The sequence below is a fragment of the Atractosteus spatula genome, chromosome 6, assembly GCF_055471065.1.
Source record: "Atractosteus spatula isolate fAtrSpa1 chromosome 6, fAtrSpa1.hap1, whole genome shotgun sequence".
In the NCBI taxonomy this organism is placed as follows: Eukaryota; Metazoa; Chordata; class Actinopteri; order Semionotiformes; family Lepisosteidae; genus Atractosteus; species Atractosteus spatula.
The window spans coordinates 62,549,574-62,570,006 of NC_142711.1; the positions used below are offsets into that span (position 1 = coordinate 62,549,574).

Sequence of the window (20,433 nt, forward strand, 5' to 3'; positions counted from 1 at the left end):
TTTTCAAAAATAACCACATCAGTATTGCTGCAATGTTGCAGAAGTATATTATCTCTGCAATGTTGTGCAAAAGAAGAGAAACTGGAACTGACATTCTTCTGTATCTGTGACTGATGTCAAACCCTTAATGTAACCCTCCCTGGTGTTTCTCTTTCAGGGTGTCAGGCAGGGCAATGCAGTGCCATCAGAGCTGCTTTGCTTCGTCTTTCAGCGAGAGACACTCACAGTCCAGGGGCTCAGAGTTGGACAGGTGCTTTTTAAACTGCTCGTTCAAGTCTTTGCTGACGCCGATGTCCTGGAACATGCGCTGCAGTTTGGAGGTGTACTCGAAGCCACATGCTTGCTGAAAGGAGAAGAGCACACTGTCCACGTCAGGTCCTCGCCAACACTGCTGGCAGGGCAGCAGCAACACAAAACACACCCTATGGGCTCTCAGGGTCAATATGGATTTAGTGTTTGGAAAGAGCAGCCAAACAAAAACACCACTGCAATGTGCCTTTGAAGGAGCTGAAACAAGTTTAAAAGATATCATTGGAACGTGTTCATACAAACTTCATTTGTTAGATAAAACTTGTCCCATTTCTACTTTTGCCTTTCCCCTGCTGAACCCCCAAAATCACAGAAGAACCTACTATCAACAAAGATTAAGACATCATAATGTTACACTGCAAGCCTTCGGTGTCATTAATAGAAAAGAAGCCCACAATTATTAAAACAAGATCCAAGCATAATCAATGAGTTCCACTACAAAGTGTCTACAAATTGGATTCTGATTCCAAACACTTCAGGGCTGTTTTTTTATAGTCAAACATCTCCACAAATACTGCCCAGCATTCAAGGTGCAGTATGTTTAAAAAGTTGAATAACTTAAGAACCTAACACTTATTACTAACATGTTTGGTACAATGTTTTAATTAAAACTGGCAAACAGCATCTTTTGCTGAGCATAGTCAAACAAGAATGAACTGCAAGCTGTCACAAGGGACAGTCTTGACAATCATTCTTTACCCACAGGTCTATGAACCAGGTGGCAATTGTCAGAAAGTCAGAAAGCATAAGATGTTCACCAATAAGACATCTGCTGTGTGCTTGTATTCTAATAAAAAAAACAATCATCTGAGACAGCCAAGTCTGAACAGCTCAAAAACATTAAACCGGTACAGATGACACGTAAACTCAGTCAAACCTTTAGCTTGGAGATCATGCTGGCCTCTGCATCATCACTGGCGCTGTTCTGATGCACCAATCTCTTTGCTAGCATTTTGGCATAAAATTTTTGAAATACATCTTTGTCTTCAATGTATTTAAAGACCACCATCTACAAAAGGGAGGAAGGAAGATAATAAAAGTTCAGAGCCAAAGAAAGCGCAATAACAGGTTTGCAGGATGTTGGAAGTAAATTTAAGTGTGGCTATCTTCAAGAAGAAACTTCAAATGTTTAAATGTCTCTCTGGAAAATACTCTAACCCTACAGCAATGTAAATCATACACCATTTGTGGGGAATGGTCAGATTTCTTATTCATGTCCACAACAACAAAAACATGCAAAATCAGGAAGCAGCCGTGAAGATTTGACAAAACCTACCACTTGGTTTAAGGTGTCCTCCAACTCTGCCTCTTCAGGGTTTTTAGAGCTAAAAGAAAAACACTCAAATTACAAACTAGTAAAGACCTCTCCGAGTCACGTTTCGATGTTCCTGCCAGTGTCATGTTCCCTGTGTTTGCGCAGGAGCTATCAGGGGGTCTTGCTCATTTACAGCCGACGCACCCACACACCAATCCTGAAGCACACCACGCTTTGTGCATTGCGCGCGTGTGTTTTAGAAAGGCAAGCGCACAAAAAAACCCACAAAGGCTTAAAATGCTACCAGCTACACTGCTTTGAAAACTGCCTTTGAAGAGGAGTCAATCTACACATGAAACCCATTCAGGGAGCGAGCCTACAGCCCAGGCAGGCAGTGCTGCTGACAGTCTGAGCATGTTGTAAGCAACCAGGAAAGGAAACAGTCTGACCTCTGGCGATACCAGGGTTGGGGGGAAAACTCCAAAATGAATACAAAATCGAGGCATTTCGGTATTCTTTGTTTTTATAACACACCCGTATAACACCTGTTAGCCCAGGTGTTCCTAACGATAAGGAATGATTAGACTCGCGCTACAGCACGGCTCTCGGAATTAATTTTCCCGCTGTCCAATCGGTTTGCTCTCTGTTCCTGGTTTGGGTTGACTCGTGTTTCTGCACACGTTCCCGGCCGATTCGTTGTCTTCGGCGAACGGAACGCGCTGTGATCTGGCGTCAAGCTAACATCGGCGGCGATTTCGCAACTGGCACCGGAGGAACTGGCTTTGCCACCTGCGGGGGCTACAGAAACACGGGGCACAGCCGGGACAGAGAGGCGCACCTTTTCTTCAGCAGGGAGTCGCAGTACCGCGCCAGCAGCTCTGGGGACTTGCTCGAAGACTGGGCCATCTTGGTCACGGCATTGTTATTAATAAACCGACCGCAGGCCTGCAGTGGGAGACAGAAAGGTCCATTACGGGGAAAAACAAAACAGGCTCTTTCCAGATCTTGTATGAGCTGAGTCTTAGAAGAAAACTGGGAATTCGCAGTAACATAAGGCATTTAGTAACGTACCTTGTCTAGTGCAGCCACAAAGCCGGCATCATTGTTGAACGCTGACATTACTAGTGCATTGTACTTCTTGTGAACGTCCAAAATAGTCTGTACATACATCTTGGGATCCTGCAGGTATTGAAAACGCGCACGATGGTTATTCCCAGTCAGCTCAATAACACACCTGAACAGGATGGCCACCACAGACAGCGAGATGACCGTTAACAACGCATAATAATGGTTACCTTTCCTGAATTACAGACTTTGCTAATGAATCAACACCGCAGGAATCAAGACGTTGTTTGATGTCATTTCCATCACACCCATCTGAACAGTGTCCAGTGCCCGAGTGCTGGAAGTCTTAGTTAGGGGGGTGAAACCACCACTGACCTCCAAGTGGCTCCCAATGTTAAACTCCACCCCCCTGGAGTGAACTCCAAAGAGCACACACCGAGAAACGTCTGCATGATGAAGTGAGTGACGCACAGATCCAAAAGTTTAAAAGCACAAATCAATGCGATTCTCCAAAAACGATGGAAGACGACAATTCGGAAAGTTCAGGGCTATTTGCTGGATTCATGTCCCGTAAAATATACGGGCAGTGACAGCCCAAAGGTACTTTCACAGAGTGATGAAGAAAACAGTCATGCCTTTAACGGGGGTGCAGTTTAACACAGCAGAGTGCAGTTTAACACAGGACAGGGACAGATAAGTAAGGAATGAACAGTGTGGAGACAGGCTGTGTGGGTTATGCTATATAAAACAGGCAGGACATTTTACAAACATCCTGGTCAGTTATGCAAAATGTCTTTGAGGATTTATAAGCATGCTTTCCTAGCACATTAAGACAGCACTCCAGCATTTTTAAATCAAGTTGTATGCTAAAGAGCACTTCTTTTTAAACGGAAAGTGAAAGGATATTTGGCACATATTTCTGCTACAGATCAGCAGGAATCCCTCACATGTACTCTCTGATGTATCTTTTGCAGTACAACCGCACATGTACTCTCTCTTGCTCCAGGATGTATTTGAGGAACAAAATCCCATTTCAAATGCACTCCCTAAACCTGAAATTTCTAACAATGGAGAAATATGTACTATACTGCCTCCATCATGAATTTAAAAAACAACAAAACAAGAATAACTGTTAAGTTACTTAAGTCTAACATTAATAAACAAAAACATTGCTACATTTTGCATTGGACAGAGGAAAAGAAATGACCACTATCTCTGAAGCTCTGGATAAGTGACAATTAACTAAACAAACTTGACTAAAGCTTTGTTTCAGAGGAATCGTGTTGCTGGGCAACAATCCTGGATACTGGTAGCAAATTCTTCTACTGTGATCATGTGAAAACTCAAGCAGTGCCAGAGGCCAGGTGGGGCAGAACTCAAGCAGTGCCAGGGGCCCCAGCATCCTCTAGTGCCCTGAAACACAACTGCCCTGGCTCGTCTCCTTACTGAACGGGATGGGTGAGCAATGTCCCATCTGTCTTAGCCCTGTGCAAACTACAACAGAAGGCCGAGGTCACCTGTACCAAGAGGCGCCAACCTGTTGCCAACCAGCCTCCATCACACAACGGCCTCACAAAAACCACAAGGAAAAACCTAAACACCCACATGGCAACAAAATCTCCCGGAACCCGCCCGCCCATCAACACCTCCAGCCGTCCACTCCTCTCCCCGGAAACGAGCAGGTCCTGCAGAAAAGCCAGCTCCCTCCCCGGACCGCTACTCTGACTGCAGTACTTACATTGAGGGCGGCTTCTCCACACTTCTCAATGGCAGCGAGTCCCTGGTTGTGTATGTGCGTCTCCAGCAGCTTCTTTAACTCCCCCAGACCGTCCAGGATTCTGGAGACCAGATTGTACATCCGGCCCAAATCTGAGGAGCGAGCAAGCAGCAACACTGAGACTGCTGCTCCGGATATTCATGGATTTCCTTATTCATGTAACCAGAGCAAACTCCCCTGTAACTGAAGGCACTTGTGTTTTATCAGTTCAATGAGTATTAAATAAAAACAATAACAATAAAAAAATGTAACATTAACATGGCACTAAAGCCATCTGTTAATATGAAATAGGAGATAACCACCAAAATCTGGTGCAACAACAGTATTGTAGAAGATCTGAAAAAAGTAGAAAAAAAGGTGCAAAAAAATACTGAGGTTACTGTTACTAATTAGCCTGGGATGAAGAATTACATTTCCAGCTGTTTTACACAGCAAGACGTTTCACCAAATCAATCTGATTAAAGTTGCAATGCTGCACCTAAAACGTCAGCTCAGTGACGCTGTTGCGTCTTAGTTCATTGCCGCTTTTTGTCTACTGTCTCTGAGCAAGTGCTGAGAAAAAAAGAAAAAATTAAAAGTGGATGGAAACTGACATTACTACCATTTCAAATGACAAAGCCCCTCAGTCCGTGCTGCATCATCCCCAATAGGGATACGCTGGTTTTAATTGCGGTCATCTGAGATTTATGAACTATGCTACACCAGCGTATGAGTAATAAAACCACAAAGAACCTCTTTTTTAGCCAAACCACAGGTTTAAGGGCTTATGTGTGATGCTAGGTCAATCATCCTCAGCTACGATGGATTATAGATCAAAGCAGATATCTGTCGAGTCCTACAGGCAACTTTCCGACCTTGATGTTCAGCGCCACGCTGCATTCAGCAAACCCCGGCCTCTTATATATGCATCTTCCCTAAATATGTTCCCTCTTCAGAAGATGGAATGACAAAGTGCTGAGTTCCCTTGCCAGGCGTAGAAGACCTGAACAGCCTGACCCCCCCCCACCCCGCCCCCAAACGAGCCATTAAGGTCGGAGGGAGAAGAGAGAGACGGGAGCCACGTCAGTGCAATGGGGGGTGAAGAGTTTGTCTCCAGCTCACCTTCATTCTTGTCGGCGTCCAGCAGGTTCTGGAACTCGGTGTGGAAGATCTCCAGGTGCTTCTCGATGAGGACCTGCTCACACTTGCGCGCCAGCTCGTCCTGCGTGCTCTCGTGCAGGTAGACCTGCACTCGCCTCTGCTCCTCCAGCAAGCGGGCCTCGGCCTGCGGGGGGACAAGCACGGAGGACACTCGGGCGGCTCCAGCAAGGTCACGGACGGCCCGCTGGCAGCTAGCAGCTGTTTCTTGAAAGAAACCGGGCTATCGGCTTTAACCCCCACGACTTGTTCCATGTCCCCGCAACAGACGCGGCGTGCTCTCCTCCACAGGCAAATGTGTGGGGAGACAGCTACACAGACAGGGACTGAACGCCAACAGCTCAAGCCGCCATTACCCCTAAAATCTGAGTCTCGCCAACAGACAACTGAGCTTGCAAATGAAGAGTGGGGGGCAATATCTGCTCTTAAATTATACTTGCTTCACTTCTTTTCCCTGCAGTGTGGAAAGAAACTTGCCATTCCATACATTTACAGAGCTGAAGATATGAAAGGTGCTTTTACTAGCATCAGGAGTCCAGAAAAGGAGATAAGGAAAAGCCTTAAACATTCATTTCTTAAAATATTTTTATACAGGAGGAGTGAATGGTAATTTCAGAATTGGTTTTATTTTTATGCTGATGTGCCTGTTCAGAGAAGAGCAGCCTTGTTCACAGTCATGTCTCCATACATTCTTATTCAAGGGCTCACCTTTTTCATGTACTCCGTAACAGGATTTTGTTGCAAGAACTCTGTGCTTTCCCTGGTATAAAACCGCTCGGTATCTGCTAGGAACTGAGTCTCAAAGTATTCTTTGTACACAGATAATGTAGGTCCCTTTGCAAAGGCATCATCTTCATTCAACCCAAGCTCAACTGTAAGGGAAGACAAAAACATCAGCAGGACTTTGGAAAAGCCAGATACCAGCAGCGCTTATGCAGAATAAAATTCAAAAATAAAAGCCTGGCTCAATCAGTGCTCAGCTCACAAAGCTTTGATGGAAGGTATTGTAGTGCACCTGTATCAGATTTTCTCGACATTTGCTGCTAGATAAATGTTGGCAACTGAGGATGAGGAATTATCTCCAGGGCAGCTGGGATTTTGTCAGCATCAAACTCAATGAACGCAGTCTCCGGAAATAAAGGAGCAGAGTGATCTTAGTTTCTTGCTTTTCCAGACTCGAACATCATACAAAAAACAAAAACAAAATGCACTAGAACATTTACCATAGGACTGGACTACTCCACTGATCAGCCTTGTGTTGATGGTCTCCCCATTCCTTTCCTTTTCAATCAGCTTCAATACTGCATTTGTCACCTGCAGAAGAAAACAGGTTGGGCAGCATGTGCATGAGTCATCTCAAGGAGCAGACCTCAACAAGCTGTACATGCAGCACATTGCGTTTGTCAGAATTTCAATGCATAATTGCACAATAAGTAGGTACACCTAATGAAAGAATTTAAAAAAGCTTCAAAATTAAATACAATGGGAGAAGCACTGCAATGAATATGAAGAGATTTGCCTGTGCAAATGTGATTAAAATCGGTCTTTTTCCAATTTTACAAGAACAAACAGCACAACCATCAGCCCCCAAGGGCCTAAACATCAGCTGCTCAGTTTATAACAAGAAACCCCTTGCACCTCAACTGTTCAATTTCCCCAATTCAAAAACTGGAATTCCCAAGCGGATTCAGCTTCCTAATTTTATTTTTCTAAGACACAACTGCATCAAAAACCAAATGTTTATGATCTTCATGCATGGCGCTTGAAGCATGTAGAGGCACAACAGATCATGCCTTTGTCCAGCAGAAGCTGAAAGACCTCATGGACTGATTCATTCTTTAATAAAACTTTACTCACTCGGTCTGCTGCATCTAGTCAGTGTTACACCAAAAGCTTTACCACTGTTTAAGACAAAGCTGAGGAAAATCCTCAAAATAAGCGCACTTACTTGTTTATTTAAAGGTCTAAATAAGCATTCTCTCCATGTCACCAAGGCGAGCTGGAAAAGAAAAACAGCTTATTGTGCTTCTGTGCAAGTGTGGCTTAGATACAGGCAAAAGAACAAGTTACTGAAGAAGCAAACTGACTGTGCAATTCAACTCCCCACCCCTTTCAGACAGTTTAACAATAATCTTCCACAGAACCTTTCCTATTCCAAGTCATTTAGTTTTCAGTTACAATAAAAACGCTGTTTTATGCTGAGGGCATCGATGAATCAAGTGGATTGTTACTTGAGGAATTTTTAAAAAACCAGGACTAGATTGTAATTAGATTTATTTCGCAATAAAACTCTTGTCGCACATCCATTCAGAAGGAGCGTGCAGAAGTCAGGGTTCTCTGATGCCCACATGCGTAAGGAAAAATAAGAAGCCTAATCCCTCATTTTTCAAGATCACTGATTTATACAGGATAGGCCAAAAGTCTAGCAGGTGCTAGACTCACTAAGGTATGTGGGCACAAATCGTTTACCACTAAACTCCCCTACCAATCTATTCTAGCAGCGAAGCCTGGAGTGTGAAAGGAGATAAAACACGTTTGACGGAGCAAGAGAGTCCAAATGATTATCGTTTTTCCTATTAGAGATGAAAACGTACACGACCTCAAGACCAGTGCGTGAAATTCAGTAGCAGGTTGTGTTTCAACAACAACAACAACAAAATCATGCTGATAACACTGTGGCCCCACTGACGGCCTCTGATCAGCGGCAGGAGCCGGACACTGGGCTGCGTGGAAAACGAGCAGACCCTCACCGAGTAGATTTCGTAGATTCCCTTGCGTCCTTCATCACATTCGCGGCGGACCCAGTGTCGGTTGAGGTAGGCACAGATACCGTTCAATACTTTGCTGGAGAACCTGTAGTCTTCCCACTGCTGCGTGTAGAACTTGAGAACGCTCTCGTCCATCAGGTCTTCCCCATCCTGGGGCAGGGAGACAAGGCACGGCAAGTTCAGAGTCAGAAGCGGCCTGCAACAGGCTCACCTGTGCCAACGCTGCACTGCAGAAAGCGAAGGAGGAACGCGAATGAAGCGCAGCTCTATCGCCGTGTACCTGCTCACTCCACTCAAGCTTTACTGCACACAGCTGAAGACGTTTCACTCAGTACCCATCTCTTCCTGGGGCTAGAAACAAATCCTACACTTAGCTGGAATATAACATCTTTACAAAGAAAAAAACACGAAGAAAAAGACAGTTTCCTGTGAGGCTGCTGAGCAAAGCGAGAGTACCATTACTGGGGAGGCTACAGCAGTGACTCAGACCTCAGAAAACAAAAGATTACTTCTACCAGAACGCACCAAAATGAAAGAAGAGAGCCAAGGCAATTACAGCTACAGCTCTCCTTTTAGCCCCTATTTCATTTTATTCTGTTTCCACCTTCAAATGTTCTTTTCCCATGGCAGATACACACACCCCGAGGAAAAGGTCAGCTCACTGCGCTGGAGAGGTAAGAAAGACGGGCAGTGAGGTGGACTTGGAGCAGATACCTTGAGCAGGTTTGTCAGGTAGTTCTTCAGGAATTCCTTCAGTCTCTTGTAGAGCTCCAGTCCCACAAACTGAGCCCCTCCAGGGGTCTGTGCCTTCTTGGAAGGCCGGGAAGGGGGAACCCCAGCACCTCTGGCCTGGTTTGACTGATGCACACTGGTACAGTAGTTGTAGACATGTCTGAAGGGCACGTTAAGGCATGAACATGTGCTCACGAGGCAGTGCTGAATGTAACACACACAAGGACCTGGACGTCAAGGCACACTGTGCAATGACATTCGGTCAACAGAAGAACATTTTCTTAAAGGGGAACTGCAACCGTTTTAATATTTCCAAAGCCTTTCTTCTCTTTTCAGCATGGAATAAACCTTTACTTGTTCCTTTGCAGCCTACGCATGCTGACGCAGCTCCCTACTTGAACTAAGTAATTACAAAACGACTATGGCTGCACTACAAGTGTGTGCCTGCTGTCAGACTGCATTATGACGTCTGTCTGTTCAGCCAACACAATGATCCACGCCTGGAATTCCACAGCAACGCTGCGGGCAGCTGATCCGGTCTCTGACATGCGACACTGCGGTTCCTCATTCCTTCAGCACCTTTTCACACTGCAGAATGGCAGCTCCCGGCTTTTAGCTCAGCGAAGGTTAAGATGAGATAAAAGCAGACACACAGGAATGCTGCGATTTAACATGGACACGATTTTGTGCTACATTTTTACTTCCGTGCAGATAAGGAGCGTCGCGTTATAGACTATAGCCCTAAAAAAATCTCTTGTCCAGTCAATAAAAACACAGTTAACATTTGATTTTTCTTACATTAACAAGAAGGTAAAAGTGAGCAAGTAACTGCCTGCTTCTAAATCTTAATTTCAGTAACCCCTTAAGCACTTCCCTTGCTGAGAAATTACAAAAGCAGTACACCTACCCTTATTAAAAAAAATTCAGACTTGAACAAAATAAGGGAATCCCCAACACACAAGCTGAAAAGACGAAAGCCTTGAAAGACATGTTACAAAAACAGAATGGACGGCTTAAATAAAACAACTTGTGAAGTAATTCCTATTAATTTTATACGGGTTAACTTTCACCTCAGGCGGAGCAGAATTCTACTTATAACGCAGGCTCCCGGTGGCAACACTTAAAAACAGCTGGACGGTGGCTCTTTCAGAAGCACGCACAAGCACTCAAGCTTCCTTTTAACAAGGAAACATTTTCTGTTCTCGTGCTGCTAGATGCAGCCAGTCTTGACACCTGACACCACCAGCAACAGCACCCGAGTCGCTCTGAAGGTGTGTGTGTGTGTGTCTTTGCTTTTATGGAGAACAACCACTTCCCACAAAGCTAAGAAAACAGGAGAAAGTAGAAAATTTGGGAACGTCACAAGCATTTTTGAAAAGGCAAAACCTGTCCTTATCAGCTCTGTAACTTTGAAAGTTTCAAGCTTCCCTGTGTTTTCAGTCTGCCTTTCCCATCCTTAAAAAAAAGTGTCAGTGATACATCGTCAAAGAAGTGCGAACTGAAACGCTGCGTTTGCAATCGAGGGAGAGCAAGATCACAAGGGCTCATCATGAGATGCGCGAGCAGGCATGCAGACCCCCCGCTCCTGCCGGGAACGCCATGCGAGGACTGGAGGCGCGGGCAGCGCTGACGAGAGCCGGCAGAGAGCGGACGAAGAAAGGTGCCGTTCTCGAAGGAGAGAGGGAGAAGAAAAGGTCCACAGGGACCGGAGCCCCGAGTCGCCGAGGGCAGGGGGCGAGGCAAGCCCTTTTAGTGTTCTGGAAGAGAAGAAAATCCATACTCGAGGCAGACTGGACGGAAGTACACTGCTGGCTCCATCTTCTCAACCGCTTCCCTGCCTGCTGTGAGCCTGGGCAGACTCACCAGGCTCCAGTATTTCTGACAACAGCAACCCAAGGCCAAAGCTGGCCTTCAAGGTAGATGTCTGCTGCATTCGAGTTTGTGCTTTCCTTTTTAATGTACGTCATTACACACATACACCGTATGAACAGTACACACAATCTTCGACGGCATATTCATTTTGTAGATTTCTAATTAACTCAATTAGCAAAACTGTTATGCTCATTGAGACTATTTTATTATATATATATATCTTTCAAAAGAAACCAAACTGCCTCCAAATGCTGACTCTCCTACACATCCCCACACAACACATCTCACTTCTGCTTAGTCTGGGGACCAGGTGTGTAGAATCTGCAGCCTAAAACACCCCTCAGTGTTGAGGACCTTGACATGAGAGCTGTGCTACTTCTTCATATACAGCCTTTAGATAAGGTTTACACCACCTTGTGATGCTGGGAGTTAAGATAAATAACCATTTTATTATGTCTGCATAACCATTTGTGCTTTCACAAGGGTGAATGTCCTTTTTTAACACTTATAAATCCACACTAAAGGCAGAGCACACAGCACTTCAGCTCACACCTGAAGAAGGCTCTACGGCTGAAACGTTGCGTTTTCTTTCTTCTCTCTTCAGCAGGGAATAAACCTATTACTTGTTCCTTTGGAGCACACAGTCTGGTCTTAGCTTTTTTATTGAACTAATTTCTAGATGCTTCAACTTTAACTGTAATAAACACCTTTCTGATGACAGATCAATTTGGAAGAGGTAAACTTACTTTTCAATGGGGCAACAATGGACTGGTATAATTTAGAATGTAATAAATTATGTTAAAGCAACAAATCACCACAATCAGAAGCAAATGAATGTTTTTTCCCCACTGTTGTATTTGACAGGGATAATCTTAGTATTGTATAAGTTCAGACGTTACCGTTTTACTATTCAAGACCCCAGACCATGACTGGAATGGTTGCAAATACGACAAAATCATGTTCGGCATTTCCTTCAGACAATAACAGTGGCTCCGATTTTAAAATACATGCACGATTACTAGCCAGTGCCAAATCGCTCATGTCCACCTGCTACCCCCCCAGACACCACACAACTGTTTTCTGCCCCAGGTGACTCACCTGGCACCCAAACCGCTTGGTAGTGAAGCAGTAAGACAGCAATGGGCCTACTCAGGAACAGTTAGCAAGCACGTAAGCGTATTACACATTGGCCAGGGGCGACTGTGACATGAAGAACAGAGACGAACAGCGAGCAGGGCAGAGTCTATGGTCCAGGCACTGAGCAGTGAAAGCTGCTGACTGAACGCCTCACTGGGGACAGCAGACTGATTCCCGGGAGCAGATTTGCAAGACAAAGTGCGGTTCAGGTTCCTGTGTCCTTCATGGATCCCCGTTCATCAGTGAAGAGATTGTTTGCGTTGCTTGCACATTGTATTTATAGTTCCAAAGCACATGTGCTTCGTCATTTTGCGAAATGCAGATGTTAGTCTCTTTCAATCTGCACTGTGCTTGATGTACCAAACTCTGTCCAAATTCTGAGTGCATAGGAAATGTGTACAGGTGAGTGTTTCAATTTAACTTTCTGAATCCCCAATATAGTTCTGGGAATCACAATTTCTTGCTATGGTACCATTGTTGAATATAAACAGTACCATTAAAAAGTTTTGTATATTTACCAGTTCAACATTTTTTTAGATGCAATAGGTGTATGAAGTAGAAAAAAATGTATGTGGAACAAGCAAACCCCTAGTTTACTTAGCGAAATTAAGGGGTAATTAGAATAAGGTGATTAATCAATCAGGTAAAAGGACTCAGTTTGGGCAGCAAAGTTCTAATAGTCAGAAACATTGTGAGTTAGGCCTTCATCACACAGGTAAACGGATATCTCTTTGATGATTTCAGAGCACCTCAGAATAATTGTGGTTAGTGCTCAACAGTATGAAGAGGATTACAACACCATTTCTGAAAATGTGGGGCCCATCCAGCCACTGTCTTGACAGTCTAAAAACATCAGCGTCTCTACTCCAGAGGGATCATCCTGCTAAGATCTCCACAAGAGCAAAGTGGAAAATCATTCAGGAAAACCACAGAGTAACATCTAAGGATTAGGACCTGATGGCCTCTCTCACTGCAGCTAATGTCTGGCCTGTGTTCATGCCTCAGCCATCAAGGAAAGACAGAATACGAATGATCTTCATTCAAGAATAGACACTACTCTCTAAAAAGAACACTGCCACATGTCTCGGGTTCACCAAAGAGCTTCTGGACGATCCACAAGACTACTGGAAGAACACTCTCTAGATTGATGATTTGCCACCAGTTACTGAACCCAAGCGCTCACATGCTTTTTCATTGGAGGAAATTTACCGTTGGATCATTCTATTAATTAAAATGATCGAGATATATCTTATGTTTGTATTATATGTTTAATCAGAATACTGTCATCTTCTATTAAGACTCTTATGAAGATTAAGTTTTGGATCCACTTAGCAGAACAGACATTTTTCTCAGCAGTGTGCATGGTATCACAAATAGCTCTGAAAGCAGCCAGACTCCACCTGCTTGTTGTTTTCATCCTGCTGAGCCTGTAATAGCCCTGCACTACTAGGAAAGCTCTAACGACCGCAAACCGTTTTTGCAGAAGGTTCAACACCAAAACGAGACGCACCCCGCGCGCAAACAAGACTTTGCCCATCGCCGTCATCGGCCTACCACGACCAGAACTTTCCAGGGGTGTCCTCCCTCACACACTCCTGCAGCAATTCAGAGAACAACCTGGCAGCTGACCGTGTCTAGTGCACTGCACCACGCGTAGCTCATGGCTTTAGTACAGCAGGCAGGGCGATTTCATTTATTTCCAGGTCTCGGGCTGCGAAGCAGAACAGTGCAGCTTTTTCTTGGGAGCTGCAGGTATCCCAGTATCCCGCAGTATTCTTTGCTGACATTCAGAGAGGGGATGGCGATTCCTGATCGGGTGCGATTCCGTTTTCCCACTGTTATACTCGGCACATTATTTCGTACGCCGTTGATATGCGTTCGCTCGCCATTAAACCGGACTTCTAAATCCCGTTGTTATGTCTGACATTATGCAATCCTCACACAGAGCCAATCTCCCCTATCACAACTCTTGCAATTTGCGTTTTTGCAAAGTCACTACCACAGACGAAGGATTCTGCCCATATAGCACAGCACAACTGCTTAACACTGAAAACTCAATAAGTCAACTAGATGCAAAGGCAGATGAGGTTTCTAAACGGTAAGTTAGAGACTTCTCGTACCTAAAAGTATGCTGCAGAGCTTGGCGAGGAGTCCTTTTTGTTCAGGTCAGTAAGATGGGCAGCAGTACAGAACCAGAAAGTTGACCGCGAGACTGCTGCACGTCTCATATACATGTATATGTAGCGCCTAACAAAATTCAGGTATCTAAAAATACATGTGCTTATTTCATCCCTAACATCCGTCTGCCAGTCTCCTGCTCATGGTGAATCCATAAAGCAACAGACTAGGAACAGAAAGCGGGACGACAGCGAAGCTCTCTCTCGCTCAGCAGGTTCTTCCAATCCTCCCAGCACTGGCAGCAAGGAATTTCACTTTCCGGTATAATCACTGGAAAGGGAACCCCTGCTGCGTGCTGCTGCTCCGGTCATGAGCTCGCCATCCTGACCACCACACACTGCAGAAGCAGCTACAGCACAACGGCGTTGTGAACTGCAAGTTACGACATACGGTAGCGATCACGAAGAGGCACAAAAAACCTACAAAAGTCATTCAATGAGGAAGCTGAGATTTGCAAAAATATAGCACCAACAGCACAGGCTCACTCTGTTAAGAGAGAATGACTTTTGGGTACTCGGTATCATATGTGGCGGCGAGATGTGCTGACACATCAGCAGCAGTCATGCTTCATTTTGTACTATATTGCATGATTCACAGTTCTGTTTTTCACCTCATCTGCTGTGCAGTGAGGCTGCTGGTGCTGAATATCTGTCACTTGTCACCCAGGTGAGTACCATACTTCAGTCCTGAATGAAGTAGGTCCCCCCCTAGAAATTGCATCACATACATGCAATTCAATTTATCCAAAAATATCTTGTATCTGAAACGGACCCAGCATCTTTAAGAATTTCTAAACTGACACTCAGCATCTTTGCTTCTTTTAACCCAGACAAACAGCTTAATGCTTAAAGCTTTTACAAAACGTTTAAGCTTTTATTATTATTGATTTTTTTGGAGGGTTGCAATGCAAGTTTGTGTCTGTGGTTAATGCTATAATTTGCTTGACAGTTCAAAAACACAGTGTGAAAAATTCTGAGAAGTCACAAGGAAAAAGTATAATATACTTAATTATACCACCTTACTAAGAAGTCAGTTTAAAGACCAATGACTTTTACAGCCGGGCAGTGCAAATTTACTTTCTTAAAATCAGATTCGCCACGGTGAAGTTCACAAAACTAGATAATTATCACAAACACCACAAACACGCGATTAGCTACTGTATATACTCCAAACACAATGAATACTTCTTATATGCCTTCCCAGTACATTATGTGATCTTTGCTTATGCTACAAAGAAACAGCTTGTGTGGCTGTGGCTTATGTTTCCCAACATCTCCCAGTTGTAGGACAACACTTTCCTAAAGCAGACATAACGGAGAGAAAAAGAACTGAAACATTATCATCTTAACCAGTTTGCAGAAGAGGGTGAAACAAATCTCAGAGCAGTTCCTTTACCTGTACTCAATGGGACATGGGTGGGTTTGGACAACTCTCTGCACATCACACACCTCATCATCTAACACCTGACCCAGGTATATCCGCGTCTGCACCCAGCAGATACACTCGAAAAGGGAGAGAGGTGTCCTGGCCTCTGTACTCTCCCCCATCACCAGTCACAGATAGGCTATTTTTTAATGAATCTTACTTGAGTAGTCCAAAATCAATCTCATCAGGGGGGGGAAAAATACGTAAGAAAGCTTAAAGAACTTAATTTTTCCACTCCTAGAAAAAGGAAGCCGGGACCTCAAGAGAGTGATCCATATCCAATCTGCAGATCCAATTCTAACCCAACTCCAGTGGCCCACAGCTCTTCCTCCAGACTCTCCTGCTGTGCAGTGATCCTCATAGCCAGGGCTCTGCACAGCCCCACAGCACAGGGTAGGATACGTGTAGAGTTCCATGTATCGAGACTTGGCCATGCTCTGTCTGGTATAGACCTGCTGTATTCCCGCTCGAAGATCATCCCAGATCTGGTCCAGCCCAATCTGTTTCAGCCCATGCGGGTTCTGACTTCTGTTCGACGACATCCTCTGTCCCTTTCCGTCGTTTTTTCTTTTTTTGCTACCGGTTTTAAATATTCCTTCCTTTTAAACGAGACAATTAAAAGCTACTCCCCCATGAGGCGCAGCGCTGAAGAAACAACCACGTCACCCCCCCCCCCAAAAAAAAGTATTAAAAAAATCCCGTCCTTTCCTCCAAAACACGTGTGGCGGCTTCAGCAGTTGCCCCGCGAAACAAGCGTTAAGAGCCCACGTCACCAGAGGACCTGCAAGAAACAAGAGGAAAACAAAAACACAAATCAAACTTCGGACTCTGCAAGCTTTCCGTGTTGTTCTGCTCTTTGATGATGTGCTAAAATGCTCAGTGTCCTTAAGTTAAAGCACTGCTGTCAGTAAAGCACTAAAGCACTTTACAGCACTAAATATAAATCAAGTGACACTGCATTAAAACTGTACTATACACTGGTAAGGCCTCGTGTAGCATACTGTGGACAACTGTGGCCACCACGTTGGGGGAAAAAATGCCTCTGCTCTGGAATCAGTCCAGGAGAAGAGTTCCAGGGCTTAAGGTGTAGGTATGACCCCGCAGGTGGAAGGAACAGAACCTTTTTATTCTTCAAGACTAGACTGGAAGAAGAGTATGAGACCTGATACAAGAATTCAAAACCTCAAAGTTCAATTAACTGTGAACATTTAAAACTGCGAACAGGAGGCGCTTCTTGACACAAGTGGTTGTGGGGACAGGGAAACGATGCTAACTACCCAACAGGCTAGAGGGGCCCGATGGCCTCCTTTCGTGTGCGTCTATTCCTATGTTGTGTGAAAACAGCGATGAGACAGAAGTCGATGCTCCTTCAACAACTTTACCACGCAGTACATGCAGAAGGCTGCCAACATCACCAAGCAGTGTCTAAAACACTTCACATGGCATTTGCATTACAAAAACACTCAAACTACTTAATAGTGTTATTTAGCTGAAACCCTAAGAACCTTTGGCAGAAGTGTCCGTCTGTGATTCCGTACAGAAAATATTTCAGCAAAACCATAGTGGATTTTTTACAGTTCTCGAACGGTCACTCGCTGATAATTTTTTGTTTTATCTTAAGTTGTCAATGATAAAAAAGTTAACTGTTTTTCAACAACTGCTTGGCGATTGTTACTTTACAGTTCAACGCAGCAAGACAGTGACAACAACATCGACAGTTTAAACTAGAAAAATAATTGTAGGTGGGCACACTGGCGAAAATTAACATTGTAATGTTAAGAAAAAACGATGCAGAGAAACAGGGACTTAGATGTGACAAAAAATGACAGGAGTTCAGATCAAGGAAAATGCTCAAGATGAAACAGCTCATTTTCAACACACTAAGCACTGGTTAAAAAGCATGAAACAGGGTGTTAAGTTCAGGATTTTCACAACACAAACAGGTAAAACTTTAAATTCTACCCGTTTGGTTACACAAGTACGAACTGGCTACACTAATTTGGGACAGTTCATGTTCCGAAGGTGCAAAAACTGTATGTTGCAGACTGCTCATCTATTATAAGTATAAAAAAGCAGAGAAAAAAAAGAAAAGCCAAGTACATTTGACACACCTGTTCCCACTGAACTTGATTAAGAAAAAAGAAACAATTCTGTTTAACAGCTTTAATTTTAAAATGTAATAACATGAAAATTGTGGTGTAAAACATTTTTGTGTTTTTAATTTTAGCAGTATTCCACTATGGCTTTTATTTTTTTTGTAGAAGATGAAAACACTTCAAACCCAAAGTCTTGTCTTACTTAAACTACGCCGTTGTCTGTCTATTTAAATTACAAGGACTCTTATTTTAAGAAACAATGGTAAATATAAAGTACTTGGAAATGCAAGACGTAATTTCTCATTCTCAAAAGAAGATGTTATCATTATCTAATGTATCTTACTGACAGAGCCTGTCTGTGCTCTTCTGTATCAGACAAAAGTAATCTATTTTCTCATTATCAAAACTACTGAGAGGCTCCTTCGACAGCATGTATCAGCAGTGACTTTTCCTCTCACCAGGGTCTGTGAGAAGTCTGTGCTTGATTTCCTCCTGCAAACTGAAGAGGAAAATAGGAAATAACAATAATGATTAAAAACAAAACAGTAGAAACAAACAACCTCAATCCTTTGAAGAGTTGGACCTGCCTTTCTATGCACTTTTTTTTTTTAAATGTAAAGGCATTAACACGTGTACTTACATAGATGAAAAGTGTAAGTGATATGCGTATGAGATCTCTGAATACAACTGAAAAAATGTTTTACACAACTGGAAAAACGGTTACAATTTAGAAAATACGATGCCAAAAATTAAGATAACAGTAACATGGATCTCAGAACTACTTGGCAACTTTGCTAACATACAACTTAAATGGTGAAATTATACCATCGACTAAATAATTTTTCAGATACAGAGCCACCAGATCACAATAAGAAACCCTTCAACAGTAACCTAGGAAAAAAAATCAATGCACAGATCTGACCACTGAGGGCGATTAAACACAATGTACCGATAGTACTTCAGGTAGCCTCCTGCTGTTTTTCTAAACCGAATACCAGAGAACCAGAAAGTGTGCAGGTGTAACTAATATTTGATGGGGAAATCTGAAACTTGCACATCAAGTGTGATCAGAGCTGGAATTTTACTGAAGTATCCAGAAACGATAACTCTCATCTATCAACCAGCCACTAAAAGTCTATTTGCAACACAAGCATGTTTGCAGTTAACATATATCAGGTGTGATGCCTGGCTTGTATACTGCATTCGTGTTGGTGGTGCTACTGCGCATGTTGCCCATTCAAACTGGTAAAAAGAAAACCCAGCAAAAGTGCTCGTTTAACTTTAGCTTTTTAGATTCTGTACTGATGGTGCTATTGAATGATTTGCCCGAACAGAACATAGGTTATAAAACTTAAAAGTGAATTGCTAAATTTTCCATCACTAACGTCTGCACTTCAGCTAACGAAAAAGTATATAGTTTCATCTAAGGAGAAAATTAACGAAAAGTACAAAACTACAGGGACGACAGGAATAATTCATGGACGGCTGAGTCTTTAATGTCTGAGGATCTTTAACATTTAATTCAACGTGAATTTGCTCACTCCTGTCTTTTAAAAGCTGGAGGAACCTAATCTCTGACTTTTTAAAATTTAAGCTAGTATGTTTTTTTTGCACGGTCATCAAATGATTTCGTGCGTGCGGTGCCCATGAAAGAAAGTTAACTTGCAAGTGTGCAGAAAGACCTACACTGACGTCTGGAGGGAGACGGGAGCGTCCGATGCTGCCGAATTATGCAAGGCAATGAATTTAACTATTGATAAGCAGCCATTCACCATTCTCCAGCGACACAGGTATCCAAAGTTAGCTCATCGCGCTCCTTGACGCAAACATTGCATGTGGACTAGAACTGATCACCACAGTGCAATATATTTTGTATTTTCCAGCCTAACGGAGAATATTCAGATCCATTGCAAGTTTCAACTAGAAACAGCACAGCTGCGCACTGGGCTAAATACCACCACTGGGAAATTAACCCGGCGTGTGCAAAGTTAGATGTGGATCACTTTCCTCATCTGACTGCAGAAGGCGGATATCAAATGAGCAGAAAACAACGATGGGATACTTCCCACTCTGTTGACACTCAAAACTGAGCCGCAGGGCAGTTCTTCGTCCACAGTCACGGAATTCTAAACAAAGCCTTCACACGACATCGGAATGACTCGTTCGACGCGTTCCTGTACAGTGGCAAGCTGCAACCTCTTCTCCCATGACTGGAAGACGGGCATATCAAGTTCCTCTCAATCTCAGGGCTGACAGATTCGCCCCAGCTGGGTGACTAAGCAGTCGGTGGAAGGGAGGACTGACACTGAATGGTCCCAGTGTGACAGGCTGTGGTTCAGCCGCGCTCGGTGCCATGCCTGTGCCGGGGACTAAGGATCTCGCCCAGACTGACAGGAAGTGGCGCAGACTGGGTTTTCCTCCGACTAAGAACAAGAGCCTGCCTTACCGCACGCCTCCCATTTTTCCTCACGTGGGCAAAAAAAAGTACTTAACAGCACCTTCGAAAGAGAAACAATTTGTTACTGTGCAACGGTACCCTGGCAGCGGCAGCAACACTGAAGTCCAGACCGAAGGATTGCCAGATGAGAAGCCTTGCAAAATCGCGGCTGGAGGACAGAGCAGCTGGGACAGAAGGCAACAAAGCAACAAACACCAAAGGGGCTACAGACACCGAAGCACCTG

At 43.9% G+C, this 20,433-nt stretch overlaps 1 protein-coding gene across 1 annotated transcript in view; it reads right to left on the reverse strand.

The window, feature by feature from the left end:
* cul1b (cullin 1b) overlaps positions 1 to 20,433 on the reverse strand; it is a 41,101-nt gene that overhangs the window by 5,952 nt on the left and 14,716 nt on the right. Inside the window, exons 2-14 of the mRNA XM_088918428.1 lie at positions 16,058 to 16,436; positions 9,026 to 9,203; positions 8,294 to 8,461; positions 7,492 to 7,542; positions 6,767 to 6,857; positions 6,252 to 6,415; positions 5,508 to 5,670; positions 4,368 to 4,498; positions 2,636 to 2,743; positions 2,403 to 2,509; positions 1,586 to 1,634; positions 1,187 to 1,318; positions 226 to 343 (exon numbers count right to left, since the gene is read on the reverse strand). Of these exons, the coding sequence (XP_088774554.1) occupies positions 226 to 343; positions 1,187 to 1,318; positions 1,586 to 1,634; positions 2,403 to 2,509; positions 2,636 to 2,743; positions 4,368 to 4,498; positions 5,508 to 5,670; positions 6,252 to 6,415; positions 6,767 to 6,857; positions 7,492 to 7,542; positions 8,294 to 8,461; positions 9,026 to 9,203; positions 16,058 to 16,197 (1,600 nt within the window). The 5' untranslated portion in view covers positions 16,198 to 16,436. The remainder of the gene's footprint in view (positions 1 to 225; positions 344 to 1,186; positions 1,319 to 1,585; positions 1,635 to 2,402; positions 2,510 to 2,635; positions 2,744 to 4,367; positions 4,499 to 5,507; positions 5,671 to 6,251; positions 6,416 to 6,766; positions 6,858 to 7,491; positions 7,543 to 8,293; positions 8,462 to 9,025; positions 9,204 to 16,057; positions 16,437 to 20,433) is intronic.